Source organism: Dryobates pubescens, chromosome 4, assembly GCF_014839835.1.
Source record: "Dryobates pubescens isolate bDryPub1 chromosome 4, bDryPub1.pri, whole genome shotgun sequence".
Classification (NCBI taxonomy): Eukaryota; Metazoa; Chordata; class Aves; order Piciformes; family Picidae; genus Dryobates; species Dryobates pubescens.
In genome coordinates, this window is record NC_071615.1 from 1,768,734 (window position 1) to 1,783,087 (window position 14,354).

Below are 14,354 nucleotides of genomic sequence, written 5' to 3' on the forward strand. Positions count from 1 at the left end.
CAAGAGCCCAGCCAGCCACCCAGGTCATCTACTGGAGCCTTAGATCAGATTGGCAACATCCTACAGACAGGTGAAGGACAGGGCACGGTAAGACCAAGTTGGGTGCTGGCAAGAGGACCGACCCAGCACTCAGAACACTGTGCCTGTGGGGTCTGCAGGACACAGCAGCAGCAAGAAATTGCTCCCCTCCAGCTGGTCTCAGCACGAGGGGAGCCTGGGAGCAGCTGGGACAACAGGCAAGGGACACTTGGAAGCAGAGACCAAACATGCTTCCAGTCTGCTTCCAGTGGATGAGACTCACCTGTAGGTACTTGAGATGTGGGCTTGGCAGAGCCTCCCAGCCAAAGGCTCCTCCTGCCAACAGCCACCTCTGAGCAGGCACATTTTATTCAGGCAGGAAATGTTTGGGGTTTTTTCTCATAAAGTGCAAGAACTTTGCCTCTCACTGACTAGCCAACTAGAAGCATCACAACCCTCCTGAGGAGGAGCAGCAGATGGGTGAGGAACACCCCGTGCTCAGAGGCTCCCCAGGTCATTTGTCCTTCAGCAGGAGCTCTGGCTCAGATATGGCTCTGTAGAGCATGAAACCCATCTCATCGATTTCCTCTTCCAGCAGCTCACAGAGAAGGTTGATTTTGGGGTTGAAATAGGAAGGCAGGACCCCTTTCTCCAGGTAGCCCACCAGCTCCTCCAGCACCTGCTGGAACCTGTCAGCCAGGCTCTCTTCTGCCCAGTCCGAGGTGGTGGCACTGAGGTGAAGCACGGCGTGGGTCAAGGGGCTGCCGCTGAGCTTGTGCAGGGCGGGGTGGGTCCTGCAGACGCCGTTCAGGACGCGGAGGCAGAGCTGCCGCGCCCCGGAGTCCCCAGCATCCAGCTCCCTCACCTTCCAGGCCTCTGCCCTGGCAAAGCTCTCCAGCCAGAGGTTTTCCACCAGTCCTTCGGGAGGAGCAGAGAGCAGAACCTTGCCCTCCATTTCCACCGTGGGGAAGAGAGTGATGCTCAGCTCCACCTGGTCGTGTTTGACTTCCAGCTTCAGCTCCCGGGAGGCCACAACCGGGTGAATGAGGCTGCCCAGCAGGCTGCCGATGGCTGGCCAGTTGATGGAGGCCACCAGCAGCTTGTGGAGGCTCTCGTTGAGTGCGTTGGAGGAGAGGTACTGGCCCACCATGAACCTGTCCCAGGGGCTGGACCCACGAGGGAAATACTCCAGGTCGGTTCTCTTGATCATCCAGTAGCGGGGGTTCCTCACCACGGTGTCCTCTCCTGGGATGAGGCTCCAGAGCGTGGGGTCAAGGACCACCGGCAGCATGAAGTGGATGTGGTCAGCAGACAGCGCCCCAAGGCCATCGAGCAGGGGCCCACTGAGGAAGAGGCTGCCAAAGGGCAGCTCTGGGCACTTGCTCCGCAGGAAGTTCTGCAGCTGGGTGCTGATGCTCCTGGCCAGCTGGGGGGTGAGGGATGCTTGCCCCTTGGACAGGGCCAGCCAGCTGCTGTAGTGGGAGAGGAGCTTCTCCTGCAGTGTGAGGCAGCGTGGAGGGTTGGATTCCACCCGAGGGGTCTCCAGAGGGGCAGTGCAGACCTTGGGCTCTGTGAGAAAGGGATGGGGCAGAGTAGAGAGAGAAGTCCTGAGCAGATTGTCTGGAACCTGCAACAGCAGTTTCTCCTGGGGAGAGGCACAAGCTGGGTGTCCAGCCCTCAGCCCACCTCTCTGAAGAGAAGGCTGCCCTTGCCAAGAGGGCCACCACCGAGTCCTCTGACCTTCACAGCACTTCTCAGCCAAGGTAAAGCCAGGCTAACCTCAAACCCAACAGCACCCTGGCTCACCCCTCAGCTAGAGCTGGGCTTATCAGGCCAAGCATCAGCAGCCAGGCAGGGGCCTCACTGCCAGGGTCCCTACCAGCTCCAGCTTGCTCTGATGCCTGCCTGATCACTCGAGTCCTGCAAATCCCAGTCCAGCATCTCAGGACCTGCCCTGCTCTCAGCTGGGCTGCTTTCCCACTTGGAAAAACTCCATCTGTGTAGGCAGTGGGACAAGGCAACCTTTGTCTGTGGCAGCTCCAAGCCCACCTCTAGGCAGGGCTGACCCAGAAAATGGGCAGAGCAGACACTGCTCCAGAGGAAACAAAGCCCCAGCAGCCTCCACCACGCTGCAGCAGCCCAGACATTATTGGAGGTGCTGTTACTGTGGGCATTGCCTAAAAAGGGGCTGCAGCTCCTGAGCCTCCCAGGAGGGAGGGCACAACCGAGTCAGCTTTCTGGATACCGAGCTAAAAATAACCTGGAGCTCCCAGAGTGGCAGGAGCAGCGGCACAGCCGGCCTGGAGCACATCAAGGTGATCCTCCTGACCATGGTGAGAGCTGGCACAGACACTGTGAGCCTCACCTGGCACTGGGGGCCGAGCTGGAGAGAGCAGAGGCGCACTGAGGTCTTCCCTTCTCTGCTTCTTGGGAGGTTTTGGTGTCGCCTTGATCAAGGCCAAGTCCTGCCAGCTCTCCTCCAGGGTCTTCTGCTCAGCCTTGGGGTCACCATCATCTCGAGGGCTGGTGGCTCGGTCAATCAGCTGGAAGGATGGAAAACCCAACCAGATGAGGAGTCATCTTTGTGCCATTTCCCCCCAGTCACACTCTGAATCCGTGGGGACAGCAGCCCCTCTGCTGCACACAGCCCCACGCAGGGCTTCTGCTAGCAAAAATACACAGTGCTGGAGGGCACAGAGGTGCACATTCCCTCCCTGCAGATTGTAAGTGCAAACAGTCAAGTGTCCACGTGGGAATTAAGCCCAAGGTGCCTTTCTGGGTGGGATATTGTATCCAAACCACAATCTTAGAATCATTATGGTTGGAAAAGACATCTAAGATCACTGAGTCCAACCATCAACCCAACACCACCATGACCACTAAACCATGTCCCCAAATGCCATGTCTACAAGTTTTTTAAGTACCTCCAAGCTTGGTGGCTCCACCACATCACTGGGCAGGCCTGCTCCAGTGCCTGATTGTACTGTTCTAGGTAACTAGGGTACAGGGTTGTTTGTGTCCCCACAGGCTGAGGGCTGGCAGCTCTATGCCCATGGTGCCAGCACCAGCACCATTGCTGCCAGACTCAAGGAACGAGCTCCACAACTAGGGAGCAGCCATTGGGGTTGGAGTGTTATCTTCCTCTGCTGCAGATAGGGACCAAATCATACGTCCTCCACAGGACAGCCCAGCCCGTATTCCAAGCCCTTACCCTCTTGACGACCAGCGTGGCGATGGCCAGCACAGCCGCGCCGCTGACGCCCAGCACCAGCCTGGCGTTGGCCAACAGCAGGTCGAGGACACTGCCCAGCCCACTGTCATCCTGCCGCTTGCCCCGCTGACGTGTGAACTCGGCCATGGTCCCCCTGCAGAGACAGGGAGAGAGCAGCAGCAAAGGTGTCACCCTGGATGGGGGGTCTCCAGGGGACGCCGAGCCCGTAGAACGGGGTTCTTTTTTGAAGGGGAACGGGGTGTTCTGTGGAACTCATCCCCCGGCTCCCCTCCACCGCCGGGGCAAAGGCTCCTGGGTGCAGCGCAGGAGCAAGGGTCACACAGGAAAAGGGTGACCCAGGAGAAAAGAAGGCTCACCCGCTCCGCGCCTATTCCGGGGGGAAGCGGCGGTTCTGGGGTGCGGTGTGGGGGTAACCAGCTCCACGGCCTGCGCTCCCCGGGAGGGGAGGGGGACAGAGCCCCCAGGGCGGCCCAGGGTAGGTGGCCCAGAACCGCGGGTACTGCCCGGGGCCGCCTCCGAGCCCCGACCTGCCCGAGTGCAGGACCGGACCGGACACCCCGGGACCGGACCCCTATCCCTGCCCGCACTCACCCCTGGCGCTGCCAGCGGCCCGCGCGTGCCGGCGCGCTACGCACCCCCCCTTCCACTAACGCTAGCCAATAGGAGCCCGGCTTGCTGCGGCCCCGCCCAGTCGCGCACCGACGCCAATCCCGGCACCGCCCTTTCCACGCGTGACGTTGCCGCCGGAGGCGTGGCTTGGAGGGGCGAAGGGGCGTGGCCAGACCGGGCGGGGCTCCGCCGGGTCCCTCTGCCCGGTCTCTCCGCCCTTCCGCCGCCTGCGCCGCCATGGCGGCCACCGGGGTCCTGCCCTTCGTCCGCGGCGTCGATCTCAGCGGCAACGACTTCAAGGTGCGGGGAAGAGGGAAACGGGGGGCACCGGGGAATGAGGAGACAGCCTGGCTCCAGGTCCTGAGCGATGGGCGCGTCCCGGCCCAGACCCCGCAGGGCCCTGTCAGGCCCGGTCTGGTCCCGGGGGCTACGTGTTGTCACCCCTTCGTTCCTGCTCCTGGTCCCTGATCTCATAGGTACTGTAGGGCCTAGAGATCCCCGAGTCCCCCAGCCCATGAGGCTCCAGATGTTGGTCAGCTCCCCCTCCCGTAGGACTGGGTGATCCCAGCCCCACAGATCCCGACTCCATAAACCTGAGCAACCCTGCCCTCTCAACTCCTGCCACAGGACTGGGACACTCAGACCCCCATAGGGACTGGGCCACCTCGGCCTTCCAGCACCCGTTCCTGTAAGGCGGGATGTTCCCAGCCCCCTCAGGTCCCAGTCTCTTAGGCCTGGGCAATTCCAAGGCTCCCCTCAACCTCACAGCACTAGTCAGACTGAGTTGCCCAGATCCTCACCCTGCAGGGCTGGAGGTTTTCTCACCCTCCCCTTCCTGCTGGCAGGGTGGCTACTTCCCCGAGCATGTGAAGGCAATGACCAGCCTGCGCTGGCTGAAGCTGAACCGCACAGGACTCTGCTACCTGCCTGAGGAGCTTGCTGCCCTCCAGAAGCTGGTGAGTGGCTCATTTGGGGCAGGGAATGGGGCTCAAACGGCTCCCACTGGGGCTGCAGGGTCAGATTAGGGCCCTCTGAGCCTCTCCTGAGAGCTTGGTGCCTGCCAGCCCTGTGGCTCATCAGTGGATGCTCTGGTGTCTAATAATAGGGCTGAGCTACAAGCTGCGGTTGGAGCTGGATGCAGGAGCTGTTTGGAGTGGGGTTGAGACAAGCTTGTACTCAGTTTCACCTTGTTTTCCTAGAAAACCAGACCAAACCCTCTGCCCTTTAACAGAAAGGATGTGTGAAGGCTGAGTAGAGGGAGGGTTAAGGTTTGGGTTTTTTCCTTCCTTCTCCTTTGCTAAAAGATCCAAAGAGCAGGAGCTGGCTGCTGCCTGGCTTTGGGTTTTGGGTGGCTCGAGTTTTGTGCATGTCTAGCTCCTTGGTGGAGTCTTTGTCTGCCCTTTGCTTTGGTGGTGTCCTGCAGCATGTTCTGGACATTGTTAAATGGCTGTCAGACAAACACAACACTTCAAACGCTGCCAGAAGTCTTTGTCACTGGGTGTGCCCTGCTCAGCAGCAGGGAAACCCTCTGTGCTTCTTGGAGCTGTGCTCCCACCCGTCCTACCAGCTGCTCCTGAGCCATGGCTAGACTGAAAAGCTGGCATCTTGCCCACAGTCTGCCAGTTCCTCACTTTCCTGAGCAGGTAGCAGCCGGGTGGTGATGCCCAGAGGAAGACAACATTTCCCCTGGGCTCTCCTCCAACCCTGCCAGTCCCAACAGGCCTGCCTGTTCCCAGGGCACCCCGTGAAGCGTTCCCGAGGCTGAGGGGCTGTTTGCTCTATGGGACTGCCACAAGTCAGCTCAGGAGCAGTCCACAGCACCCCAAACCCTGCAGCAGGGCTGGGGGGCCTCACCCTGCGCTCAGTGGTGCAGGGGCAGTATGGACACTCTGGAACCAACCAAGCAGTTTGAGCCTGGCAGTGTTCCAGCAGCCTTGTGTGGCTGAGGGCTGAGCTCACCCCCTGCCTCCACAAGCTCACAACTCTCCTGGGAGCAAGGAGCCCCCAGATAGTTGTGGGGGGTCTGGCCTCTACCCCACAAAGCCCTGGGTCCTCTCTGCTTACTGGGGCCTGTCTGGGGCTTCCCTGCAGGAACACCTCTCTGTGAGCCACAACAACCTCACCACACTCCATGGCGAGCTCTCTGGCCTGCCCTGCCTCCGGGTAAGTGTCCCCCTCATACATCCCACCTGCATCAGGGTTTGGTGTCCCCAGGGTACCTCTCAGCCAGGGCCTGGCCCTGCTGGTGGGCTCAGAGGCACTGGGGAGTGGCTGCAGTTGTGCTTCTCTCTGCCCTTTCAAGGCAATTGTGGCTCGTGCAAACTGCCTGAAGAACTCAGGAGTCCCTGATGATATCTTCCAGCTGGATGACCTCTCAGTGCTGGTAGGTGAAGAGTCTTCTCTAAGCCAGCACAGACTCCTGGGTCCTGCTCCTGTGCCTTGGTGGTCCCTCATGCCCCATAGGTGGTATGGTGGGGCTGAGGAGTGTCCAGGGGAAAGGTGCAGGCAGTAGTCTTGGGTGCCCAGGCCATAGCTGGATTTCCTGCAGCAACAGAGTGCATTAAGAAGAGTGTGGCCAGCAGGTCAAGGGAAGTCCTCTTCCCCCTCCACTCTGCCCTAGTGAGGCCACATCTGGAGTACTGGGTCCAGTTGTGGGCTCACCAGTTCAAGAGAGACAGGGAACTGGTCCCAGCTGAGGGGCCTGGAGCATCTCTGTGAGAAGGAAAGGCTGGGGCTGTTTAGCCTGTGGAAGAGCAGCCTGAGGCTGCAGGGCAAGAAGATAGAGCCAGACTCTTTTCAGTGGTGCCCAGTATGCCCCAGAGATGCCCCTCAGTGCTTGGGTTTCTGTGGTGGCTGCTGGATGTGGGGCAGGGGTGATGCTTGCTTTGCTCTCCTGTTTGCCCCAGGACCTGAGCTACAACCAGCTCACAGAATGTCCCCGGGAACTGGAGAATGCCAAGAACATGCTGGTCCTCAACCTTGGCCACAACAGGTGGGTCCAGGCCAGGGCAACCATCTCCCATCTACCCTTGGCCACCTCCATCCATCACCCCCCTTCATTCCCGGTCCCGCTTCGAGGAACACCTGGGGCTGGTGCAGGTCCCAGGCAGCCCTGAGGATCTCCATATCCCTGCAGCATTGAGACCATCCCAAACCAGCTCTTCATCAACCTGACAGACCTGCTGTACCTCGACCTGAGCAACAACAAGCTGGAGAGCCTCCCTCCACAGCTGAGGCGCCTGGTCCACCTCCAGACCCTCATCCTCAACAACAACCCCCTGCTGCATGCACAGCTCCGGTAAGGTCCCATTTCCCAGGCTGGATCCCACAGTGCCAGGACCAGGCCAGGTACCTGATCCACTCCTAACATGACCTCTGCCCCGTGGTTCTTGGTGGTCCACAGGCAGCTCCCAGCCATGACGGCCTTGCAGACCCTCCACCTGAGGAACACCCAGCGCACGCAGAGCAACCTGCCCACCAGCCTTGAGGGCCTGGTGAACCTGGCAGGTAGGACCAGGGCACCCAGCCCCACGGTGAGCCCTGCTGTGGGTCCCGTTGGTGGCCTCACCTCGTTGTCTGCCCCCAGACGTGGACCTGTCCTGCAACGACCTCAGTCGCGTCCCCGAGTGCCTCTACACCCTGGGCAGCCTGCGGCGCCTCAACCTCAGCAGCAACCAGATCACAGAGCTGTCCCTCTGCATCGACCAGTGGGGCCAGCTGGAGACCCTCAACCTGTCCCGCAACCAGCTCACCTCCTTGCCTGTGCGTCCCTCTCCCTTGCTGTCCCTGCCCCTCCCTCCGTGCTCCTGGGCTCTCCCTCACCCCAGTATCTCCTCCTTCCCCAGTCAGCCATCTGCAAGCTGACCAAGCTGAAGAAGATGTACCTGAACTCCAACAAGCTCGACTTCGATGGGATCCCCTCAGGCATCGGCAAGCTTGTGAACCTTGAGGAGTTCATGGCGGCCAACAACAACCTGGAGCTCATCCCTGAGAGTCTCTGCAGGTAGGGGACAGCCAACAGCCAGGTCTGTGGCGTCCCCATAAGGGGACAGGGGTGATGTCTCTGAAGGACATGCCCCTGGCCTGGCCTGTCAGCAGTGTGCCCATGTCCCGCAGGTGCTCCAAGCTGAGGAAGCTGGTGCTGAACAAGAACCGCCTGGTGACTCTGCCAGAGGCCATCCACTTCCTGACAGAGGTGGAGGTGAGAGCCTAACACCATCTCTGCCTTGGGCTCCCAGGGCTGTAGGGTGGGATGAGGACAGAGGGGTTTGGAGGGAACTCTGGTGCACAGCTTATCCCTAGCAGGTGGTAGACTTGAGGCTCCCTCCATATCTCCTCTTCACCCCACCAGAGCCCAGGCTGCTCCAGAGGTCCCCTTTCCCACCCTGTATCCTCTGTGCTCCTTCAGAGCAGTGAGGTGTCCCTTCTGCTCCTCGGCAGGTGCTGGATGTGCGTGAGAACCCCAGCCTGGTGATGCCCCCGAAGCCGGTGGATCGGACGTCGGAGTGGTACAACATCGACTTCTCCCTGCAGAACCAGCTCCGCCTGGCCGGAGCGTCGCCCGCCACGGTCGCGGCTGCAGCTGCAGGTGGACAGGCTGGGACTGGGGGGGACAGCCCCTGCCTTGGGGAGCAGTCTGGGAGAGGCTGGGAAATGAGATATGCCCCACACAAGGCACGGGTGTCCTGGCTGTGCCTCACCCTGTCCCTGTGCCCCCAGGGAGCGGCACCAAGGACCCCCTGGCCCGCAAGATGCGGCTCCGGCGGCGCAAGGACTCTGCTCAGGACGACCAGGCCAAGCAGGTGCTGAAGGGGATGTCAGACGTGGCTCAGGAGAAGAACAAGAAGATCGAGGTAGAGTCTGGGGTGGGAGAGGGGCCCAGACAGCGCTGCAGTGCCCTTGTTCCACCGTGGGTGGTGGCAAAGACCCAGTTGCCCCCAGCTCAGTGATTGGTCCCCACCCCCGCAGGAGAGCGGGGAGGCAAAGGCACCAGACCTGAAGACGCGGCGCTGGGACCAGGGCCTGGAGAAGCCACAGTTGGACTACTCAGAGTTCTTCAGCGAGGATGTGGGGCAGCTGCCTGGCCTCTGCATCTGGCAGATCGAGAACTTCGTGCCCACCATGGTGGATGAGGCTTTCCACGGCAAGTTCTACGAGGCCGACTGCTACATCGTGCTGAAGGTACCCGGGGAGCAGCCAGGCTCTGCCTTGTCCCCTGAGCAGGCCTGCGACCATCCCCTCTCACACCCTGCTCTTCCCCAGACTTTCCTGGATGAGAATGGTTCCCTCAGCTGGGAGATCTACTACTGGATCGGGCAGGAGGCCACGCTGGACAAGAAGGCCTGCTCCGCCATCCACGCCGTCAACCTCCGCAACTACCTGGGGGCCGAGTGCCGCTGCATCCGGGAGGAGATGGGGGACGAGAGCGATGAGTTCCTTCAGGTAAGGCCAACCCCTGCCCCCCCCAGTCCCCAGCCCTGCCTTTCCCACCCTCACCTCCTCCCTGCCCTCAGGTTTTCGACAATGACATCTCCTACATCGAGGGTGGCACAGCCAGCGGCTTCTTCACGGTGGAGGACACGCAGTACGTCACCAGGTACTGCTGGGGCCGGGGGCGAGGGGCATGCGTGGGGCAGCTGATGCCCCATGCCCCACCACGGCCACCTCCCCCCCAGGCTGTACCGTGTCTATGGGAAGAAGAATGTCAAGCTGGAGCCAGTGGCACTGAAGGGGACATCACTGGACCCACGGTGAGCAGCCATAGGACAAAGGGGCTGTGTGAGGGGACAAGGTGCTGGCAAGATCCACCTAAGACATCACAGCTTCAGCTTTGTGGTGCAAATTGGCCACGCCGCCACCGTCCTACAAGGATGTGGGTCCAAACCCCACTTGGCAGCTCCACAAGGACCTCCAGGGCAGGGAGGGTGTTCAGCACACCCTGCTCTCCTGACTCTCTTCTCACCTCTGCACCTACCAGGTTTGTCTTCCTCCTGGACCACGGCCTCAACCTCTTTGTGTGGCGTGGGAGCCAGGCCACGTTGAGCAGCACCACCAAAGCCAGGTAGGGCTGGTTGAGGAGGGGACCTGGGGGGCTGTGAGGAGCCCAGCTGCCATCTCACCCTCTCCTGCTGCAGGCTCTTCGCTGAGAAGATCAACAAGAACGAGCGGAAGGGCAAGGCGGAGATCACGCTGCTCACCCAGGGCCAGGAGACCCCTGACTTCTGGGAGGTGCTGGGGGGGCAGCCCGAGTTGATCCAGCCCTGCGTCCCTGATACCTTCCAGCCCCACAAGCCCAAGCTGTACAAGGTGGGGAGATGCCATCCATAGGGCTATAGATGTGCCAGGGCCCTGCAGCACCCTTCTCACCCATGTCCCTGTCCTCTCCACAGGTTGGCTTAGGCCTGGGCTACCTGGAGCTGCCCCAGATCAACTACAAGCTCTCAGTGGAGCACAAGAAGAGGCTGAAGGCTGATCTGATGCCAGAGATGCGCCTGGTAGGATGGGGCGGGGAGGTTCTCCCAGTCTGACCAGCGAGACTGGTTTCATGCCCCCTCTGCCTCCAGCTGTGCCCTGGGGGAGGCAGGTTCGGCCAGCGGGGCTGGGTGGGGGATGTGTTGCTTTCCCTGGCTGTCTTTTGGGATCAGGCAGGCTGTTTTCCAGCTGGGAAAGCCTGACTTCCTTTGCCCTGGGGGGGTCCTCAGCTGCAGAGCCTGCTGGACACCAAGAGCGTCTACATCCTGGACTGCTGGTCCGATGTCTTCATCTGGATCGGGAGGAAGTCCCCGCGGCTGGTGCGGGCGGCGGCGCTGAAGCTGAGCCAGGAGCTGTGCACCATGCTGCACCGGCCCAAGCACGCCATGGTCACCAGGAACCTGGAGGGCACCGAGTGCCAGGTAGGGCAGCCCACCAGCGGGGGCCTGCAGGGAGGGAGGCGCAAGCGCAGCCCCGCGGCACGGGGGGCCCTGGGCGCTGCAGCTGCGCCACTCTGCAGGTGTTCAAGTCCAAGTTCAAGAACTGGGACGACGTCCTGCGCGTGGATTACACCCGCAACGCCGAGACGGTGCTGCAGGAGGGCGGCCTCGCCGGCAAGGTCCGCAAGGACGCCGAGAAGAAGGACCAGATGAAGGCTGACCTCACGGCGCTCTTCCTGCCCCGCCAGCCCCCCATGCCCCTGAGCGAGGTAGGGCTAAGGACCGTCCTGTGGGCCCCTCAAGCCCTTGGGATGGGTGCTGCTGGAGGAGCTGGCAGGCTGCTGGCTGACACGGCACGTTGGGGGTCCCAGGCAGAGCAGCTGATGGAGGAGTGGAATGAGGACCTGGATGGCATGGAGGGCTTCGTGCTGGAGGGCAAGAAATTCGCTCGCCTGCCCGAGGAGGAGTTTGGCCACTTCCACACCCACGACTGCTATGTCTTCCTCTGCAGGTGACACCTGGCTTGTCCCCTCTCTGGGGCTGCTGGACCCACCCTCCTCATCCTCCTATCTCCCTGCCCAGATCTCCAGCCTGCCCTACCCCTCACATCACCTCCTGTTCCCATCCTCAGGTACTGGGTGCCAGTGGAGTATGAGGAGGAAGATGAGAAGAAAAAGAAGAGCGAAGGCAAAGGGGAAGAGGACGCTGAGGAAGAGGAGGAGGAGAAGCAGCCCGAGGAAGACTTCCAGTGCATTGTCTACTTCTGGCAGGGCCGGGAGGCCTCCAACATGGGCTGGCTCACCTTCACCTTCAGCCTCCAGAAGAAGTTTGAGAGTCTCTTCCCTGGCAAGCTGGAGGTGACCCTGCTGTGCGCTCCTGGGGGGTGGTACAGGGGTCCTCTGGCTTTGACTCGCTGCTCCCCAGGCTGAGGGCAGGGGATAGCAGCAGAGAGGGAGCTGGCAGAGGGTTGTGTTTTGGGGGTTCTACTGACCCTGCTGCCACCACCCCGGGCAGGTCGTGCGCATGACGCAGCAGCAGGAGAACCCCAAGTTCCTCTCGCACTTCAAGAGGAGGTTTGTCATCCACCGAGGCAAGCGGAAGGACAGGGCCAGCCCACCCCAGCCCAGCCTCTACCACATCCGCACCAACGGGGGTGCCCTCTGCACCAGGTCAGCTCTGCAGGGGGCTGCTCGGGGCCAGGCAGCACCCGTGGGTGCCGGGCTCCTGCTGGGATACACCTCCATGGGCACTGCTGCCTGACTGTGCCTCCTGGGCTTCGTTTCTAGGTGCATCCAAATCAACACAGATGCTGGGCTGCTCAACTCAGAGTTTTGCTTCATCCTCAAGGTACTGCTGATGGCTGAGCATCCTCAGGGGTTGCTGAGCCACTTGCCTTCCCCTCCCTGCTTGGGCAGCTCTGAGTCTCTGTGCTCCCCCAGGTGCCCTTTGAGAGCACGGACAACCAGGGCATCGTCTACACCTGGGTGGGTCGGGCTGCTGACCCCGATGAGGCCAAGCTGGCCGAGGACATCATGAACCACATGTTTGATGACTCCTACAGCAAGCAGGTGAGCAGGTGGGGAAGCAGAGTAGGGCTCAACAGCAGCTTACCTGGGTAGCAGCAAGCTCCAAGGTAGGGAACAGCCACACTCAGCGCTGTCTCTGCTCTCACAGGTGATCAATGAGGGAGAAGAACCTGAGAACTTCTTCTGGGTGGGGATTGGGAGCCAAAAGCCTTACGACGAGGACGCTGAATACATGAAGCACTCCCGGCTCTTCAGGTGCGTCCAGCAGGTGCTGTGCTCTCTGTGCTGGTCCCCTTCCTCCTGCAGTACCCTGGCCCATGCTGGCCTTCACTGGGGGCTCAGTCCTCCCAAACTGGCCAAGGCACAGCTGGCCATGAAAGGCAAAGCTCCTTTCCCACCTCTGTCCATCCCTGGGCTTGAACTGGCTGAAACAGCTGCTCCATCGTGCCCCTTCCTTTTGCACAGGCTGAGTTCTAACAACCTCAGCTCTGATGTGGTCCCCTTCTGGCTGTCCCCACAGGTGCTCCAACGAGAAGGGCTATTTCTCTGTGTCTGAGAAGTGCTCTGATTTCTGCCAGGATGACCTGGCTGATGATGACATCATGCTGCTGGACAACGGGCGGGAGGTGGGTCTGAGTGGCTCCGTGAGGCTGCTTTCCTGGATCCAAGGACAGCACAGCAGGGACCAGGTCTCTCAGTGACTCCATGTGTCCTTCCTGCAGGTCTACATGTGGGTGGGCACCCAGACCAGCCAGGTGGAGATAAAGCTAAGCCTCAAGGCGTGCCAGGTAGGGCCTCCCTCCTGCGTGCTGCAGGGGCGGGCATGAGTTGAGCTTCAGCTGCCTTTGGGGCTCTGTGAATGGTGGTGCAGAGCAACCGGGAGCCCCCTCAGGGTTGGAAACACCAAACCCTGGAGGTGGGCGAGGGCCGGGGACCCCCACGGCTGTGTTGTGCCCCAGGTCTACATCCAGCACATGCGCTCCAAGGACCCCAGCCGCCCCCGCAAGCTGCGGCTGGTGCGGAAAGGCAACGAGCCCTGGCCCTTCACCCGCTGCTTCCACGCCTGGAGCGTCTTCCGCAAGCCGCCTGCCTAAGCTGGGGACCCCCAGGGGACCCCCAGAACGTCAGCCGCAGCCTCACCACGGCTGGACCCCCCCCAGCCGCCTGCACTGCCGCACACGCCTGCTCCCAGCCAAGTGCCCCGAGGAGCTGCTTCTCCCCAAGCTGGGAGCACTGGGGCTGCCCCTCAGGCCCCCCCTTCTCCCACCACGGGGCCCAGCTCTGCCCCTTCCCTTCCTGGGGGGTCACAGGGGGTAGTGTGGGCCCCTGTTACACCCAGCTTGGGGATGCTGCTGCCCCAAAGCAGCGCTGAGCTGCCCCTGCAAGCGGTGGGCAGGATTGTTTCCCAGTTTGGGATGCTTTGCTGAAGAGCACTGGGGGGGAAGCAAGGCAGGGGGGGGTTAGGGGCCTTACAGCCAGCCCTGCTGTCCTGGGCAGGGGATGGACCCCCAGTGGGGGCCAGCCCCACGGTATCATATCAATAAAGGCTGCACTTGTCACTCTGAGGCTGTGCCAGGCTCTGACTGCGGCCATCTTGCTCCTAAGTTGTGTTCCCACACCCCCTGACCCCGCAGCTTCCAGGGCAAGGGTGGCCTTGGCACCCCCCCAGCCTCAGCTCCACCGCCCGGGCTCCCCAGACACCCACAGCCTGGGCAGCTGATATTAAATGCTTTATTTTCCATATTAAAAACCAGTATTTTTAATAACTAAACAATGCTAAAGTCATCTTACCAAAAAAAAAAAAAAAAAAAAAAAAGGATGAAGTGTGGAGTGGGGGAGGGGAGAGGTTGTTCTACCAGGGACACTACAGCCCCAGCCTCGGCAGGCGGCGATGGGGCCTGCCCACCCCCCCCACAGCCACACATGTACCGCAAAAGAGCCCGGGGTGAGGGGTCCAAAATGGCCCCAGAGCCCCAAAAGGAGAGGGGCAGGTGCCAGGCTGAGCCCTGGAGCCACGCAGAAGGGGACAGAGCCAGCGTCACCACAGTCCCCTGCGAG

The 14,354-nt window shown here is 61.3% G+C and overlaps 2 protein-coding genes across 2 annotated transcripts; one reads left to right on the plus strand and one right to left on the minus strand.

Moving 5' to 3' along the window:
- Positions 1–532: 532 nt before the first annotated feature.
- Positions 533–3,463, minus strand: MIEF2 (mitochondrial elongation factor 2). The gene is made up of 3 exons (XM_009897459.2): positions 3,230–3,463; positions 2,384–2,561; positions 533–1,587 (listed from the first exon to the last, which is right to left on the minus strand). The coding sequence occupies exons 1-3, from the start codon at positions 3,374–3,376 to the stop codon at positions 533–535; spliced, it is 1,380 nt and encodes a 459-aa protein (XP_009895761.2). The 5' UTR covers positions 3,377–3,463.
- Positions 3,464–4,032: 569 nt separating this feature from the next.
- Positions 4,033–13,424, plus strand: FLII (FLII actin remodeling protein). The gene is made up of 30 exons (XM_054180273.1): positions 4,033–4,159; positions 4,705–4,815; positions 5,951–6,022; positions 6,162–6,242; positions 6,766–6,851; positions 6,996–7,157; positions 7,263–7,366; positions 7,446–7,621; positions 7,705–7,862; positions 7,976–8,060; positions 8,300–8,447; positions 8,579–8,712; positions 8,828–9,040; positions 9,122–9,301; positions 9,373–9,455; positions 9,535–9,609; positions 9,837–9,920; positions 9,994–10,165; positions 10,249–10,353; positions 10,561–10,752; positions 10,851–11,039; positions 11,142–11,281; positions 11,402–11,627; positions 11,785–11,939; positions 12,057–12,117; positions 12,210–12,338; positions 12,445–12,551; positions 12,817–12,922; positions 13,019–13,084; positions 13,256–13,424. Exons 1-30 carry the CDS (start codon positions 4,097–4,099, stop codon positions 13,388–13,390), a joined length of 3,798 nt encoding a protein of 1,265 aa, XP_054036248.1. The 5' UTR covers positions 4,033–4,096; the 3' UTR covers positions 13,391–13,424.
- The last annotated feature ends 930 nt before the right edge of the window (positions 13,425–14,354 follow it).

Bases quoted from the DNA above. Each gene is read 5' to 3' on its own strand.
- MIEF2 (XM_009897459.2), bottom strand. From the start codon at position 3,376: ATGGCCGAGTTCACACGTCAGCGGGGCAAGCGGCAGGATGACAGTGGG. The intron at 2,562-3,229 runs GTAAGGGCTTGG...CCATCCTTCCAG, and splicing joins CCACGCTGGTCGTCAAGAGG to CTGATTGACCGAGCCACCAG. The intron at 1,588-2,383 runs GTGAGGCTCACA...CCTTTCTCACAG, and splicing joins AGCTCGGCCCCCAGTGCCAG to AGCCCAAGGTCTGCACTGCC.
- FLII (XM_054180273.1), top strand. From the start codon at position 4,097: ATGGCGGCCACCGGGGTCCTGCCCTTCGTCCGCGGCGTCGATCTCAGC. The intron at 10,166-10,248 runs GTGGGGAGATGC...TCCTCTCCACAG, and splicing joins ACAAGCCCAAGCTGTACAAG to GTTGGCTTAGGCCTGGGCTA. The intron at 11,628-11,784 runs GTGACCCTGCTG...CACCCCGGGCAG, and splicing joins TCTTCCCTGGCAAGCTGGAG to GTCGTGCGCATGACGCAGCA.